This window comes from Geospiza fortis, unplaced genomic scaffold (assembly GCF_000277835.1).
Source record: "Geospiza fortis unplaced genomic scaffold, GeoFor_1.0 scaffold53, whole genome shotgun sequence".
Classification (NCBI taxonomy): Eukaryota; Metazoa; Chordata; class Aves; order Passeriformes; family Thraupidae; genus Geospiza; species Geospiza fortis.
In genome coordinates, this window is record NW_005054305.1 from 10519689 (window position 1) to 10532403 (window position 12715).

Consider the following 12715-nt stretch of genomic DNA (forward strand, 5'->3'; position numbering starts at 1 on the left):
ATCATATTCTTCCCCAATGCAAAATCTTATACACAAATGCTACAAAACCAGAATTTTCCTGCATTATTTACTGGGAAAACTATACCTAACAAAAGTCATAAATGTTGTTTTAATTTTGAGGCAGGCACAGGTCATTTTCTGGTTTTCATTTCTTTTTTTTGTTGTATGATGGAGAGGCTAAAAAATAAGTGTACCAAGGGAGTGATTTGATCTGCAAGTACATTTCTATTTGTATGACAAGAACTCTAATTTCTATAACACCAGTTTTTAGTTCTAGTTTCTATAATACTGTTCTAAAAAGAGTAAAAATTTAGAGTGAGCCACTAAAATAATATAATAACTGGTTATTATTAGAGCAGTACTATAACATTCCTGTAAAAAATTGTTTACAATTTTTTATTAGAAAAATAACATATATCATTCAAAATCCCTCCCGTTTCTCAGTAATAATTTTGCCTATCATCCTAAGACCCCAGAAAATACTCTTGACAACTGTGACAGAAGACAACAAATAGAAATTATTTTTTACTCAGAGAAGCTGCAAATAACACAGTGGTGCTGCTAAAAGATGTAATAGCCTGGGAAAAAACTTAAACCTTGTTAGAAGATATTAACAGCTACTGAAATAGAGGAGATAGAGAAAGATAAAGTAGAAATATCTGGTTTTAAAAATAATCAGCATTCTGATTGCAAATCTCCTACCCAAGGTTATTGCTCCATTGTGAGCACAGCTCCTAGCATCATGTATGAAGAGCATGGCATTTGAAAGTTTGTGCAAATTCTGATTACTGAAGTGGTTAACTGGTCACAGAATCAGAATTGTTAAGTTGGGAAGGAAGTTTAAGACCATTGAGTCCAATCAATAACCTAACCCTGCCAAGCCCACCATTAAACCATATCCCCAAGTGCCACTTCTACATATCCTCTAAATACCTCCTGGGATGCTGACTTCACCACTGCCCTGGGCAGCCTGTTCCAATTCTTGACAACCCTCTCAGTGAAAAAATGTTTACTGATATCCAATCTAAACCTTTCCTATTATTCCTATGTCCCTTATTACCTGGGAGTAGAGATCGACTCCCACCTGGCCACCATGCTTTCAGGTAGTTGTAGGTGTTGGTCCCCACATAGGCTCCTTTTCACCAGGCTAAACAACCCCATTTCCCTCAGATTTTCCTCATAAGACTTGTGCTCCAGAGGCTTTACTAGCTTCATTGCCCTTCTTTGGACACATTCCATGATGGTATTAATGTACTTGAAAAACAGGATAGTCAGACAATGATTCGTCTAGTCCTTCTACAGTTTCTGCAATACAAAGAAAGCCTTTAGATTCTGGTTACTTATAATTCCTCTTGCTTCTTTATCTGTGTCCATTTTAGTATTGTATAACCTTTTCCTTTAGTTCCTTTTCTCCCTTGAAAGCTCAGGCTTTGAATTTTAGCTTGTATTGCTACAGTGCAGCATATAAGACTTCATAGTTTGAATTCCTGCTAATGTCCAGGCATATCAGTCTGCATCTTGATCTGCTTTAGTTCATCATCTCCCATGCATGCTGAGTCTCTGCTAGGAGAAAAATCTTTCTGCCTGTATACAGCAGTTAAGGTGTTCAAGTAAAGACTCCTGTATCTTAAGACAGATTTGAGGATTGACAGGATTTGACAGGAGTCCTGTCTTTTTGATCCAGGGAAATAACTCACCTGTCCATCCTTCTCCCTTCACCAGATGTGCAAGAAATACTTGTGAAGAGGCAGGGTCAGGGAAGAATTTATTTTAATCCAAAGAGCAGATTTAGTTTTCTACTGAAGAATGGGCAAACATTACATGTATTTCCTTAGATGCTATGTAACCTTTTAGGATGTTGAGAGGAAAGATTATTTACATATTAAAAGTACATTAAGGAAAATGTGACACAAAAATTACCTATCTTGGTCTTTGAAGTTAAGACTTGGTTGCATTTAGTGGCATATTGGATAGATTACACAAAGTTGGCCCCCTCGCACCAGTAACAACATCCCACAGCCTGTAAAAACACATTCTGCTTTGTACTAACTCTCTGTTTTCCACAAGTTGCATTAGGAAGACAAGACTGCCTTTCCAAACAGGCATTTTGGTGCAATATGTACTGGCAGTGTTGCACGACTGCATTTTTAGGCAAACCACCAGTGATGATAAGCCTCAAAGATGCACTGCCTGAGAAAGCTCCCCCTGAGCCTGGTCACTGGGAGATTTGAGTAAATACAGCATAACCATACTGCCACACCATATCCAGGGGTTTTCAGGCTGGGGCAGCCTCATCCACGAAGCAACTATTGTGTGGTGCAATAGAGCATGCACGAACCAGCTCAGACTTGAAATTACCTTCTACATGGATTTGCAATATTTGCTACACTGAACAAAAGGTTTTTTCCCCTCTCTTTGAAAAACCTTTTTCTGTGGGGGAGAAGTCTTGGATGCACACAGTCCTGCTTTCCAGGGTACACACTACTAAGCTGATGTGTTTGAAGGAGTCTAACAACTGTTTTAATGGGATTGTGTATTTTTGTGGTCTCTAGGAGGATGGTGTAAGCAGTAGCTGATTATCTAAAGCAAGACAGTTTGTTCTGACATGTCTTGCTTGGGGCCCTTCAGGGAAGGCGCCCTCCATGGGGTGGTCTCTGGTGGGACAACACCAATCCTGATGCTCTGCTCTGAGACCAGACTATGCTCAGAACTCAAACACACAGATTTAGGCAACGCCACTAAAGCCCTCGGATGTAAGTACAAACTTGTTTTAGGAACCAGGAAAACCTTGGCTGCATGATTTCCTTTGGGGGAATTTAGTTGTTGCATTGCTATTATACATAAGTCATCTTCATCAGTCTTTCTTAGTTCAAGATATTCTCAAGGACATAGGGGAACTTTCTAGAGGTTAATTGTTTTCTTCCATCAAATCTGCTGAAATTTGTAATTTAAACTGGTTAACATCAACTATTAGTTACCAGTGCTGTAGGACATTTTTTTTACTGTATGCTGTAAAACCAACGCGATAAACATGAGCATTCTAATCACTTTTACGACGTTTATCAAATCTCTCCAGTAAAGCCTTCCATATGCTGCCTGGGATTGTTTGGTGCTTGCTTATGAGAGCCTGGACAGCAGCCTTGGTCTGAAAAGAGAAGAGATATTTGCCTTTAAAGACCTATTTTATACACGGGAGAAAAGTATAATCACTAAGTTCTCAGAGGTTCAAGAGGGAAAATTCACACATAGCTCTACTGTAAGAAAATAATTGTGTTTTATATTATCTAGCTGTCCTAATGACACATTTTTTGGAAAAGAAAGGAACAAAAACAATGACTGCATTTTGGTAAGGCTTAAATTACTGAGATATATCAAATGTGGTCATTACTTAGTCAAAGCAGCCTTTAACACATTCAAACATTAAATTTCTGCAGTCTCCGATCCCTGAAAATTTTTATCAAAAATGATGGATAAAGTCTGACTCATCTCATCTGACCTTATAGCTGACCTATCTTGGACTAGGAATTTGGAGTAGGAACCTCTTTCTGTCCTTCCCAACATGAATTCTCCCATAACTTTATCATATACAGCATGAACATAATAAGAAAATTCATAATACTCTTTACATGAGAGTCAAATGAAAGTCTAGGAAGAGAATGAATACAATATTCTATATTTCTAAAAGAAATAAGAAATTATCTTCTTTTGTTTTCCCTCATGTGTTTAAACTTGAAATAAGGGTAGTTACATGCTCCACTGATCTACCCCAGAGTTATAGTAGAATATCACTATGAATACAAAAAAAGAGTAGCAAAACCTTTCCTGACAGATTCATGTCCTAACTCCTTTGCAGGGCAGGATCAGAGAGAGGTCAGCCAGGCCACTGCTCATGCCAAGCCTCATTTAAATTACCTTTTTTTTAAGTAATATCAGCCACAGAAGACCTAACTGTACTCCCACCAAAGTGGATGGTGGTCAAAGGGGGCAGCCAAAGGCTTGCCTTAGTAAGGTAAATCGATATCATGGGAAATTTCAATTTCACTTTTGCAGGTATACAAAATACAGTTCCCCTAAAATACAAGGATATGAATAACCATAAAGGCAGTCATATTGCTTCCAGCCTCCTAAAGGTGCTAAGAGCAAGCTCTACAGCTTGCTGGAGCTGTTCTCTTGTAACAGACCAAACCTGTCTTTCTGGTTTCACTTTTGTGAAGCTCAGCAGAATCTGCAGTAGATCCTTAAAAAAGGAAAAAAAAAGAAAACAAAAGAAGAAAAACTAGCCTTGCTTCATCTTTTTGGGTGCAGTGAGGTGGTTTTTAATAAATGATTTCTGACAGTTGATTTTTTTGTGTATTTCTAGGTTGTAGCAGGTGTTTTTTTCTCATAAAATCCTCCTTTCATCTTCCATGAAAAATTTTAAAGCTGTATTTTCAGTTTAGCTTTATATTTTGAAAAATGCTTAAACTCTAGATCTATAAACACTTTTATGCTCTTGGGCATCACTAATTTCACCAAACTGTAGGTACTCAAAATAGCTTTATATTTTGGATGCAACTTTTTAACAGTTTCATTTTAACCATGAGGCTGAAGCTTTCGAAGAACTTTGCTTCTAGACACCTATGCTATTTGGTGAAGATTCTCAAAGTTATTGGTTATTTATTAAATTTATTTTCATAGTTACTGAAAACTGCATTTAAAACATAATTTACGTCATTTCAGTTATCATCATTATTATCAAAGTTATCAAAGGCATGGGAGAAACAAAGAACATAAGAAGACAAAGCTCATACATTTGGAAAGGATGAGGGCATCCCAATCAACTGTTACTATGTCAATATTTATTGGTAGGTATTTGTACATTAAATGATCCCAAACCTCAGCTGCCCATAGGTGAACAAGCTAGTAAAAGTATATTTGTCTCTATTCAAGCATGCAAAAAAATGGTTTCAAGTGCACCTATAGTAGAGGGCAAAGTATGTAGTTCAATATTGCAAGGAGAGAGAACTTACCTTTTCAACTAATTCCTCTGCAGTTATATTTGGGTCGTAAGGGATTGGCTTCCCAATGTATGTGCGAAATTTCACTGGAAGTCCTCCATATGGAGGAGTAAAAGGCAATCGAGTGCTTTCATATAACTGTCTAAAAAATCCTGAAATGGTTTATGGGAGGAAAAAGTGAGATTATAGTCACAGTAAACACAATTCAAATGTGAAATCCGATTAATGTAGACTACTTTTTAAAAATACATGCTTTATTTGAGAGTCAGGAAGTTGTTACAGGTTGAAGCAAGTTTAAGCAATTGTCCACCAAAACAAAGCTTGATGGACTTAATAGACCAGAGAAATAAGACAAATCACACACACAAACCAGTTATGCACAAGCTATTTCCAAATTTGAGCTACCTCTGACCCACAGCAAGTATTAGAGAATCTAAAGTAAGCAAAAGTCTGAAAAGCAAAATCTAACATAAAAGCAAGAGAAATCTGAGAGAAAAAAGATAAAACATTCAAAATACATAAAATATATTTTTAAGTTCTTACTTCTTTCTTTAAACATCCTATAGCCTTCACGGACATTTTGAGTATACATTGGAATGATGGGCTAAGAAAGTAGAAAAAAAAAGGTGGAAATGTTATACAGGTTTGAATTTCTGCTTTAGTGCTTGCTAATGCAGCTAAGAAATTCACTCAGATACAGAGGGTAATTACCAGTTAGTTAAGTAGTAAACAAGGAATCTTGATTTTAAAAACTCCAGAATAGAAATAAAATGCTATTTTTCAGCTGCCATAAACATCTGTTTTAAAGTCACGATCTATAAATAAAATTACTGACACTGTACTAGGTTTTATATATTTCTATATAATGTGTTTGCTGCAATATCACTGACTGGAACATAAAACAAATTTCTATGGTTTCTTTGTCTAAAGCTCTCATTGTGAGTGGTGAATAGGAAAGTATTCAGTTTGTGAAGTCTTGCAGAAAGCAAGCAGACATTCACGGATGGCTCGTCTCATCTGCTCCTCAAATAGGGTCTAACTGAAGCAGTAATGTTTGGACAAAACTTCACTGGAAATGACTTCTGCAGATCCCTGAGACAAAAAAAGGCAATTGTGTGTCCTCACTGACCTGAACTACACACCTTCTGAGGGTGGATCCTTAGGCACTTAAAGAACAAGGTCACTTCATCATTGTGACTGAAAAGAGACATGCTTGAGATACCTGCACTTGAAACAGTCATGCCTTACAGCCTGAGGTAAGATTTCATAGTTTGTAGACAGACTGACAGTAGTTGTATCCATGTATGCAAAGACTTTTTTTCTCTTGTATTGTCCCTTTTCCTTTTCCTGAAACTCTAATTTGAACAGGTTGTAGGAACAACTTGTCCAGGAGGTAATGAAAGAAGACTTTCCTACTGTTAAGAATCACTACCACAGAACAGAAGCTGCAGGATGAGAAAAAAACAAGCAGGAAAAAGACCTAACTAGAGCCTACCAAATAACTCATAGTGATAGAAAGCATTAAAAAGAAAAAATACCTGAGGGAGAACAGAAGTATTAAACATGCATAAAGCTGTAATAGTAAACCTTTCAGAATGCAAAATTAAGGGAAACTGTTAGAAATGAACCCTTAAAAAGTAATCAGTAATTTCATTTAAAAATATATAAGTATGGACTCTAAAAATACTAAACTTTGTTTCAGCTATTAATTGAATACTGTACAGCTAAGATGTAAAATGTTTGAAACCTATCTGTCACACAGACAAAACACTTTAAATTTTAGGAATAGTACAAGAGAAACATATCATAGGCTATAAAGAAATCTGGCAACTACAGAAGTTACTCTCATACAATGATCAGCAACTGAGGCACAGGGTAGGCAGCAACATTCAGTCCCTAATCTGGAAAACACAGGTATGCACATAAAATCTTACATTTCTAAAGCAGCACAACCAGATCTGCAGTAACCAACACATTTATACTTGCTGTGCTGGATCTCAGCTGGATCACTCCCAGCCAGCTTGAAAATCACAAAATTACAGGATAGTTGAGGTTGGAGGAGACCTCTGGAGATCAGGTAGTCCAACCCCCTTGCCCATACAAGAGAATTTTATAAATCATAGCTCCTGTTTATTTTTTACCTAAGTCAGCTTGAAGGAATATTTAGGCGCAGGAAAAATTCAAGGATCTTCAGAAATTATGATCCCTCCCCATTAGCCTTCAAAAACCAAGCCATAGACTGAGAGTATTTCTGAAAATCATGGATGAATTTGACTGAGACAAATATATGTCCTAAAGGTACACTGAGTCATAATATTAAATAGTAACACTCTGACTCCTGTAAAGAAGAGTAGTTACACAAAATGAAGTGGAAACCAAATGCAGAAACTTTACAGGTAAGGACTGAGGCTGAAACTACCTTCCTTGTTTGCTTTTCTTCAACTTTTTCAGTGGAAGAACTATTGAACTTCTGTAATAGTATATGATGGATGGGAATGTCTATTCATATACAAAGTTGGTTTTGTCTTGAAATCTCCATTCAAGTAATCTGTGACAGGTTATTAACCACAATGTAGTCATTTTGATAAAGTGTGTGTAGTTCTTTGGTTGAGGGCTACACTGTATGTAGAGAAACTTTTAAAATACCCTTAAAATTCTATCTTGCTTTTATTCATGATATCTGATTAACTATTAGCAAATTTATATTAATTGCTACATAATAGAACAAGCTCTGGTATCTGGATGAGTTTACCCCCAGTGTATTTGGTTTTTGTGGCCAGATTTTGGTAAAGGAGGAGCTAGAGGGGTGGCTTCTGTGAGAAGCTGCCAGAAGCTTTCCCTCTGTCTGGCAGAGCTAATGTCAGTCCATCAGGATGGATGAACTGTGTGCCAAGTCCAAGCCCATCAGGAATGATCAAAACACCTCTGTGATAACATATTTAAGAAGGAAAAAATTATTGTGCATATGTAATTGCAGACAGAGAAGAACAAGGTGAGAAAATGTGAGAGAAGCAGCCCTGAAGACACCAAGGTCAGTGCAGAAGGAGAGGGAGGAGATGCTCCAGAACAGAGATTCCCCTGCAGCCCAGGGTGAGGGAGCTGTGCCCCTGCAGCCCATGGAAGACCACAGCAATGCAGACCCCATGGAGGAGACCCACACCAGAGCATGGATGCCTCAAAGAGGGCCGTGTAGCTGCAGGAAAGCCATGCTGGAGCAGGCTCCAGGCAGGAGTCTGCAGACCCACAGAGAGAGAAGCCCATGCTGGAGCAGGTTTCCTGGAAGGACTTGTGACCCTAAGGGGGACCCTCACTGGAGCACGCTGTGCCTGAAGGATTGCACCCTGTGGAAGAGTGACTCACACGTTCACGGCAAACCTGTTGCCCAGGGGATGGACTCAATAGCATGGGGTCCTGTGGTATGGACCCCATGCTAGAACAGGAGAAGGACTCCTCTCTGAGCAGTGGCAGAAACAACAAACTGGCCATGACCTCCATTCCCCATCTGCCTGTGCCACTGCAGGGAAGGAGGTAGAGCCAAGGAAGAAGGGAGAGGTGGGGAAGAGGTGTTTTTAAGAATTTTACTTCACTTTACTTCTCATTGTCTTGATCTGATTTTGTTGCTAATAAATGCAATTAATATCCCTAAGTTGAGTCTGGTTTGCTCATAATGGTATTCAGTGAGTGATTTCTCCCAGTCTTCATCTCAGCCCTTGAATCATTTGCTTTATTTTCTCTCTCGTGTCCACTTGTGGAGGGCAGTGATAGAGAGGCTTTGATGAGTGCCTGGCATCCACTACACCCCAGTCTTTGGTCAGCCTGGAAGACTAGTCTAGCCAGTATTGAAAAGGATGCAGCAAGAACAAATAATCAAACTTGAAATGTGTCAAAAGATGGGATCCAGTGACTACTGTGGACCTAACTTAATATAAGAAATAATATATCAGGTTAATATTGCCCCCTCTACTGTTAAATGCACTGCAGTTCCTTCTTTTTTTTGTTTTAGTGGTCAATTATCTAGGGTTTGTCTGATTCCAGATTTCCAGATAAATAGCAATGATGCCCAAAGTTCAGTGAAGCTTGCAATCTAATTACAGCAATGTCCATCATGCAGGGATCTAATCAGGCTTCCTGATCATAAAAACCCAAAAAGCTGAATGAGGGTAATAAGAGATATAAGAACTGCCAGCACTGTAAAGGTAAGCCCAGGCTAGTAGCTGTCAAAGGGTAATATACTCTCTGCCCTCCTGGTTACAGTCCTACATAGTGCCTCTTTTACCAAATATTATGCAAAGGACCACAAGACCCTTTCACACTGCAAGAACCTTACCCTCAAAGAATACTCAATTCAATAAATAAAATTTTTAAAACCCCCATCAAGAACCAAACCCAAAATCTGTCAAGAAAAGGAGGTAACAATTTTATGTACTACTATTCAGTTATTTCCACGTGCTTCTGTATTATGGAAGACTAGTAGAATTAGGAGAATTACTGGGAAGGATTCTTGTGATGTGTTTTGATCAGGGTGGCAATCTATGTAAGGGCACTCAGACTTTTTAATTCAATCTCTATTTAAAAATCCACAGCCTGTTCCACTGCATTACTGTAAGGTTCCAGGTGAAGGGAGAACATCTGGCAAAAGTTTTTCCAGATGTTTGAAGTACCTTGAAAGACAGAGATGAAAGCAAAATCAATAGCAATCTCTCAAGTTTTTAAAGTGAGAACTCTAACTGTTTCAGCATATTATTCATTTAATACATAAGACTATTAGGGAACTCAAGATACCCATATGAATTTAACTGAGTTTATCCCATTCACATTCCAATACTTTCCCTGTAGTGGTGGTGTACAGGCCCACACAATATATGAAGTATTATGACTAACATTTACTCTTTTGAGAAAAAGGACAGGAAACAGAACAGAAGCACCTAAAACCTGACCTTTTTAAAGGCCACATTAGACAAGATGTGGAAACAGGATTCCAGGCCTAAAATTATTTTATCCATTGGGTAAATGCCCCTAATTTTATTCTAGTGTTTAATTATTTCCCCACAATAATTTAGATATAGAATTATGAAGAAATATTTACCTGAAGCATGCATTTTGCACCTTCAGAGCCTTTGTACTAGGAGCCATAGCACAAGAGACCAAAACAAAGTTTGAGAGGCAGCAAATCAGATGAGGTGCAAAAGTGATATAACCACACAAAAAAGGATGTTAAGGAATTAAAGTTTCATGGGAAGAATGCAACTCCCTGTACAGCTTCTCCTATATAGAAAGAAAACTTTATGTGGAAGATCAAAGAGCACTGCAAGTGATGAGATATTCATAAGAATATGAGGAAAAAGTGATGGTTGTGCTGTTCATGAGAAAGCAGCAGAAAGTGCACGGCAGAACAGATAAAGCCTGGATTTGCACCAGTATTGTCAGACACAAAAATCACTAGGTATGCTAAGTCTAAATTAAGGCAGAAAACTTGTGTCTCGAGGTGGTGATGATGATGAGGAGTGGCAGTTAGGAAAAAGATGGGGTTGCTGCTCTTTCAGCTGCATGCCATCCCAAATACAATAATTTCCCAGAGACCGTATCAGAAAAACAGTCTGCCACATAGATTTACATACAAGAAGTCAGAGCTAGTGGTAGAAGGTTGTATTTGTAGATCATGATCCATATGGAAACTAACTGAAACCTTGGCCATGAGTACATTGGTGGAGCGCAAATCAAGAGAAGGACACGTCTAGAGGGTGCTGAGCATCTGACATCCACACTGAACACATTTCAGTGCTCTGTTTTTATCTAGAACTAGTTCTTTTTGGCACCATTGACTGAAGACCATTTGGCACTGGAGGGTATTAGGTTCCAATTTTGGTTTAGTTTCAGCCAGAAGGAATGAAGCTCCAGTATTCTAACACGTTCCTTGATGTGAATGAAAGCATGGTGAGGAAAACGCACAAACTGCTTCAAAAGTGCACACGATTCAAATTCAGACACTGATGTAGACACACCTTGAGTTAGTTGATGCAATCTTTCACAAACATGAAGAAAAGTAAAGGTAAGGACAGAATCCTAGACCCTCACAGAATAAATGAGAAGAAAGATAAGGATAATACATTAAAGAACCATAAGAAAATGACTGGATATGTGGAAGTAAGATAAAGATGTAATTCTATTAGGATAAAAAAAATAATAAAACCTTAGGGCAGTATGGAGAAGGACCACAGTGAAAATTCTTGAAATACAATCAAGATGAAACACTGGATGCCTGCATGATGGAACTGTAGACATGGAACCACAGATATGGATGCTTTGAAACAGTCAAGGGAAAGTTTGACAGTTCCACAAAACTCTTGCTCCTTGTGAATGAATATGCTTGAGAAAAGCAATGGGAAAAGGAAATGAAATCTTTATGTCCCAACCATTTTTCCTGGAAGATTTTCCAACTAATACTCCTAAGCTGTATTTTATATTGAAGCAGATATGCAGAAAGCATAAACTGGGATTGGTAATGTATGGCACTCACCACTTTTGCTTCTAGAGCCACCTGAGCAAAGCCTTTTCGATTTCCCCACATCAGCTGATAACTTTCATCACTGAACAGTGCTTCTCGAACTCCACCTGGGGAGATGGACACCAAGTATCCATTCTTCAGGGCAACAAGGCACTCCTCTCTCGTACCTGGTATGACACCCGTCACAGCCAACAATAACCTAAGTCCTGAAATAAATAAGGAGCAAATGTACCTTTAATATAACAATATATATCCCAAGTGTCTGAATGGAGGAGCCAGATTACAGCTAAATTAAAATCTAGTAGCTATATATTTAGGCTAAGACAATTTTTATGAAGGAAGTAAGGCACCTACAGAGTAAATGCTGGCAAAATGACAAATACATGACAACATTTTTGCTCAAATATTATGAAGATGAACCATATTGTCAGGAATGCTTCAATTAAAAAATGCTTCCACATACTATCTTTCATAATTATCAACCAAATTATGTAAACAAAACTTGCGGGTCATGGTCATAGCTAGAAATCAGAAGATAAGCATCTATTCCTCTCTCCTTCTTTTTACACATTTTAATACAGAAAAAAGAATCAGTACAATAAAGATTGGTATAAAAGTAAATACCTGACAGGCAGTTATTTTTGGTCTTCTTTTAAAATGTGATACTCAACATTTTAAACATTGAGGTTTTGAGTTGTTTAATTGAGTATTTTGCAGTTAAATTGCAAACTACGTGGATCAAATTCATGCATCTCAAGACACATGAATGACAGAAAGTAGCAGGGCAATTTCAGCACCACAGGAATGAATCATGAATGAATTCACCACAGTGAATCTCCTTCCTCTGTTTCTATAACTGGGATTTCTCTAAAAGACAGATTGAGAACCATAGAAGTACTCTATGCTTTCTAATATTTTCTTCATATTTTAAAAATATCAGTTTGGAACTCTGATAGAAAGCAAACAAGCATTTCCACAAACTTCGTTCAAAGAGCATAGCTTGAAAATATTTTTTTTTTATATTAAATGGAAGCAACATATCTGGACTGTCAGAGGTCTGCAACAAAAACTTTGGAAGACAATAGATAACAGAGTGCTGAATCCTGTAATTTAATTGTATTTAATCTTATTCAAGCTATCATGCTTAATAGATCTTTCTGTCAAACACAGATGTTGACTTTGATTAATCCTTTTGTGAACTCATATCTGTTTC

At 37.8% G+C, this 12715-nt stretch overlaps 1 protein-coding gene across 1 annotated transcript in view; it reads right to left on the bottom strand.

Moving 5' to 3' along the window:
- Window positions 1-2116: 2116 nt before the first annotated feature.
- Window positions 2117-12715, bottom strand: part of LOC102031929 (transmembrane protein 68-like) — a 19165-nt gene continuing 8566 nt past the window's right edge. The window contains exons 4-7 of the mRNA XM_005418317.2: window positions 11515-11708; window positions 5541-5601; window positions 5010-5149; window positions 2117-3145 (exon numbers count right to left, since the gene is read on the bottom strand). Coding sequence (XP_005418374.1) covers window positions 3041-3145; window positions 5010-5149; window positions 5541-5601; window positions 11515-11708 — 500 coding nt within the window. The 3' untranslated portion in view covers window positions 2117-3040. The remainder of the gene's footprint in view (window positions 3146-5009; window positions 5150-5540; window positions 5602-11514; window positions 11709-12715) is intronic.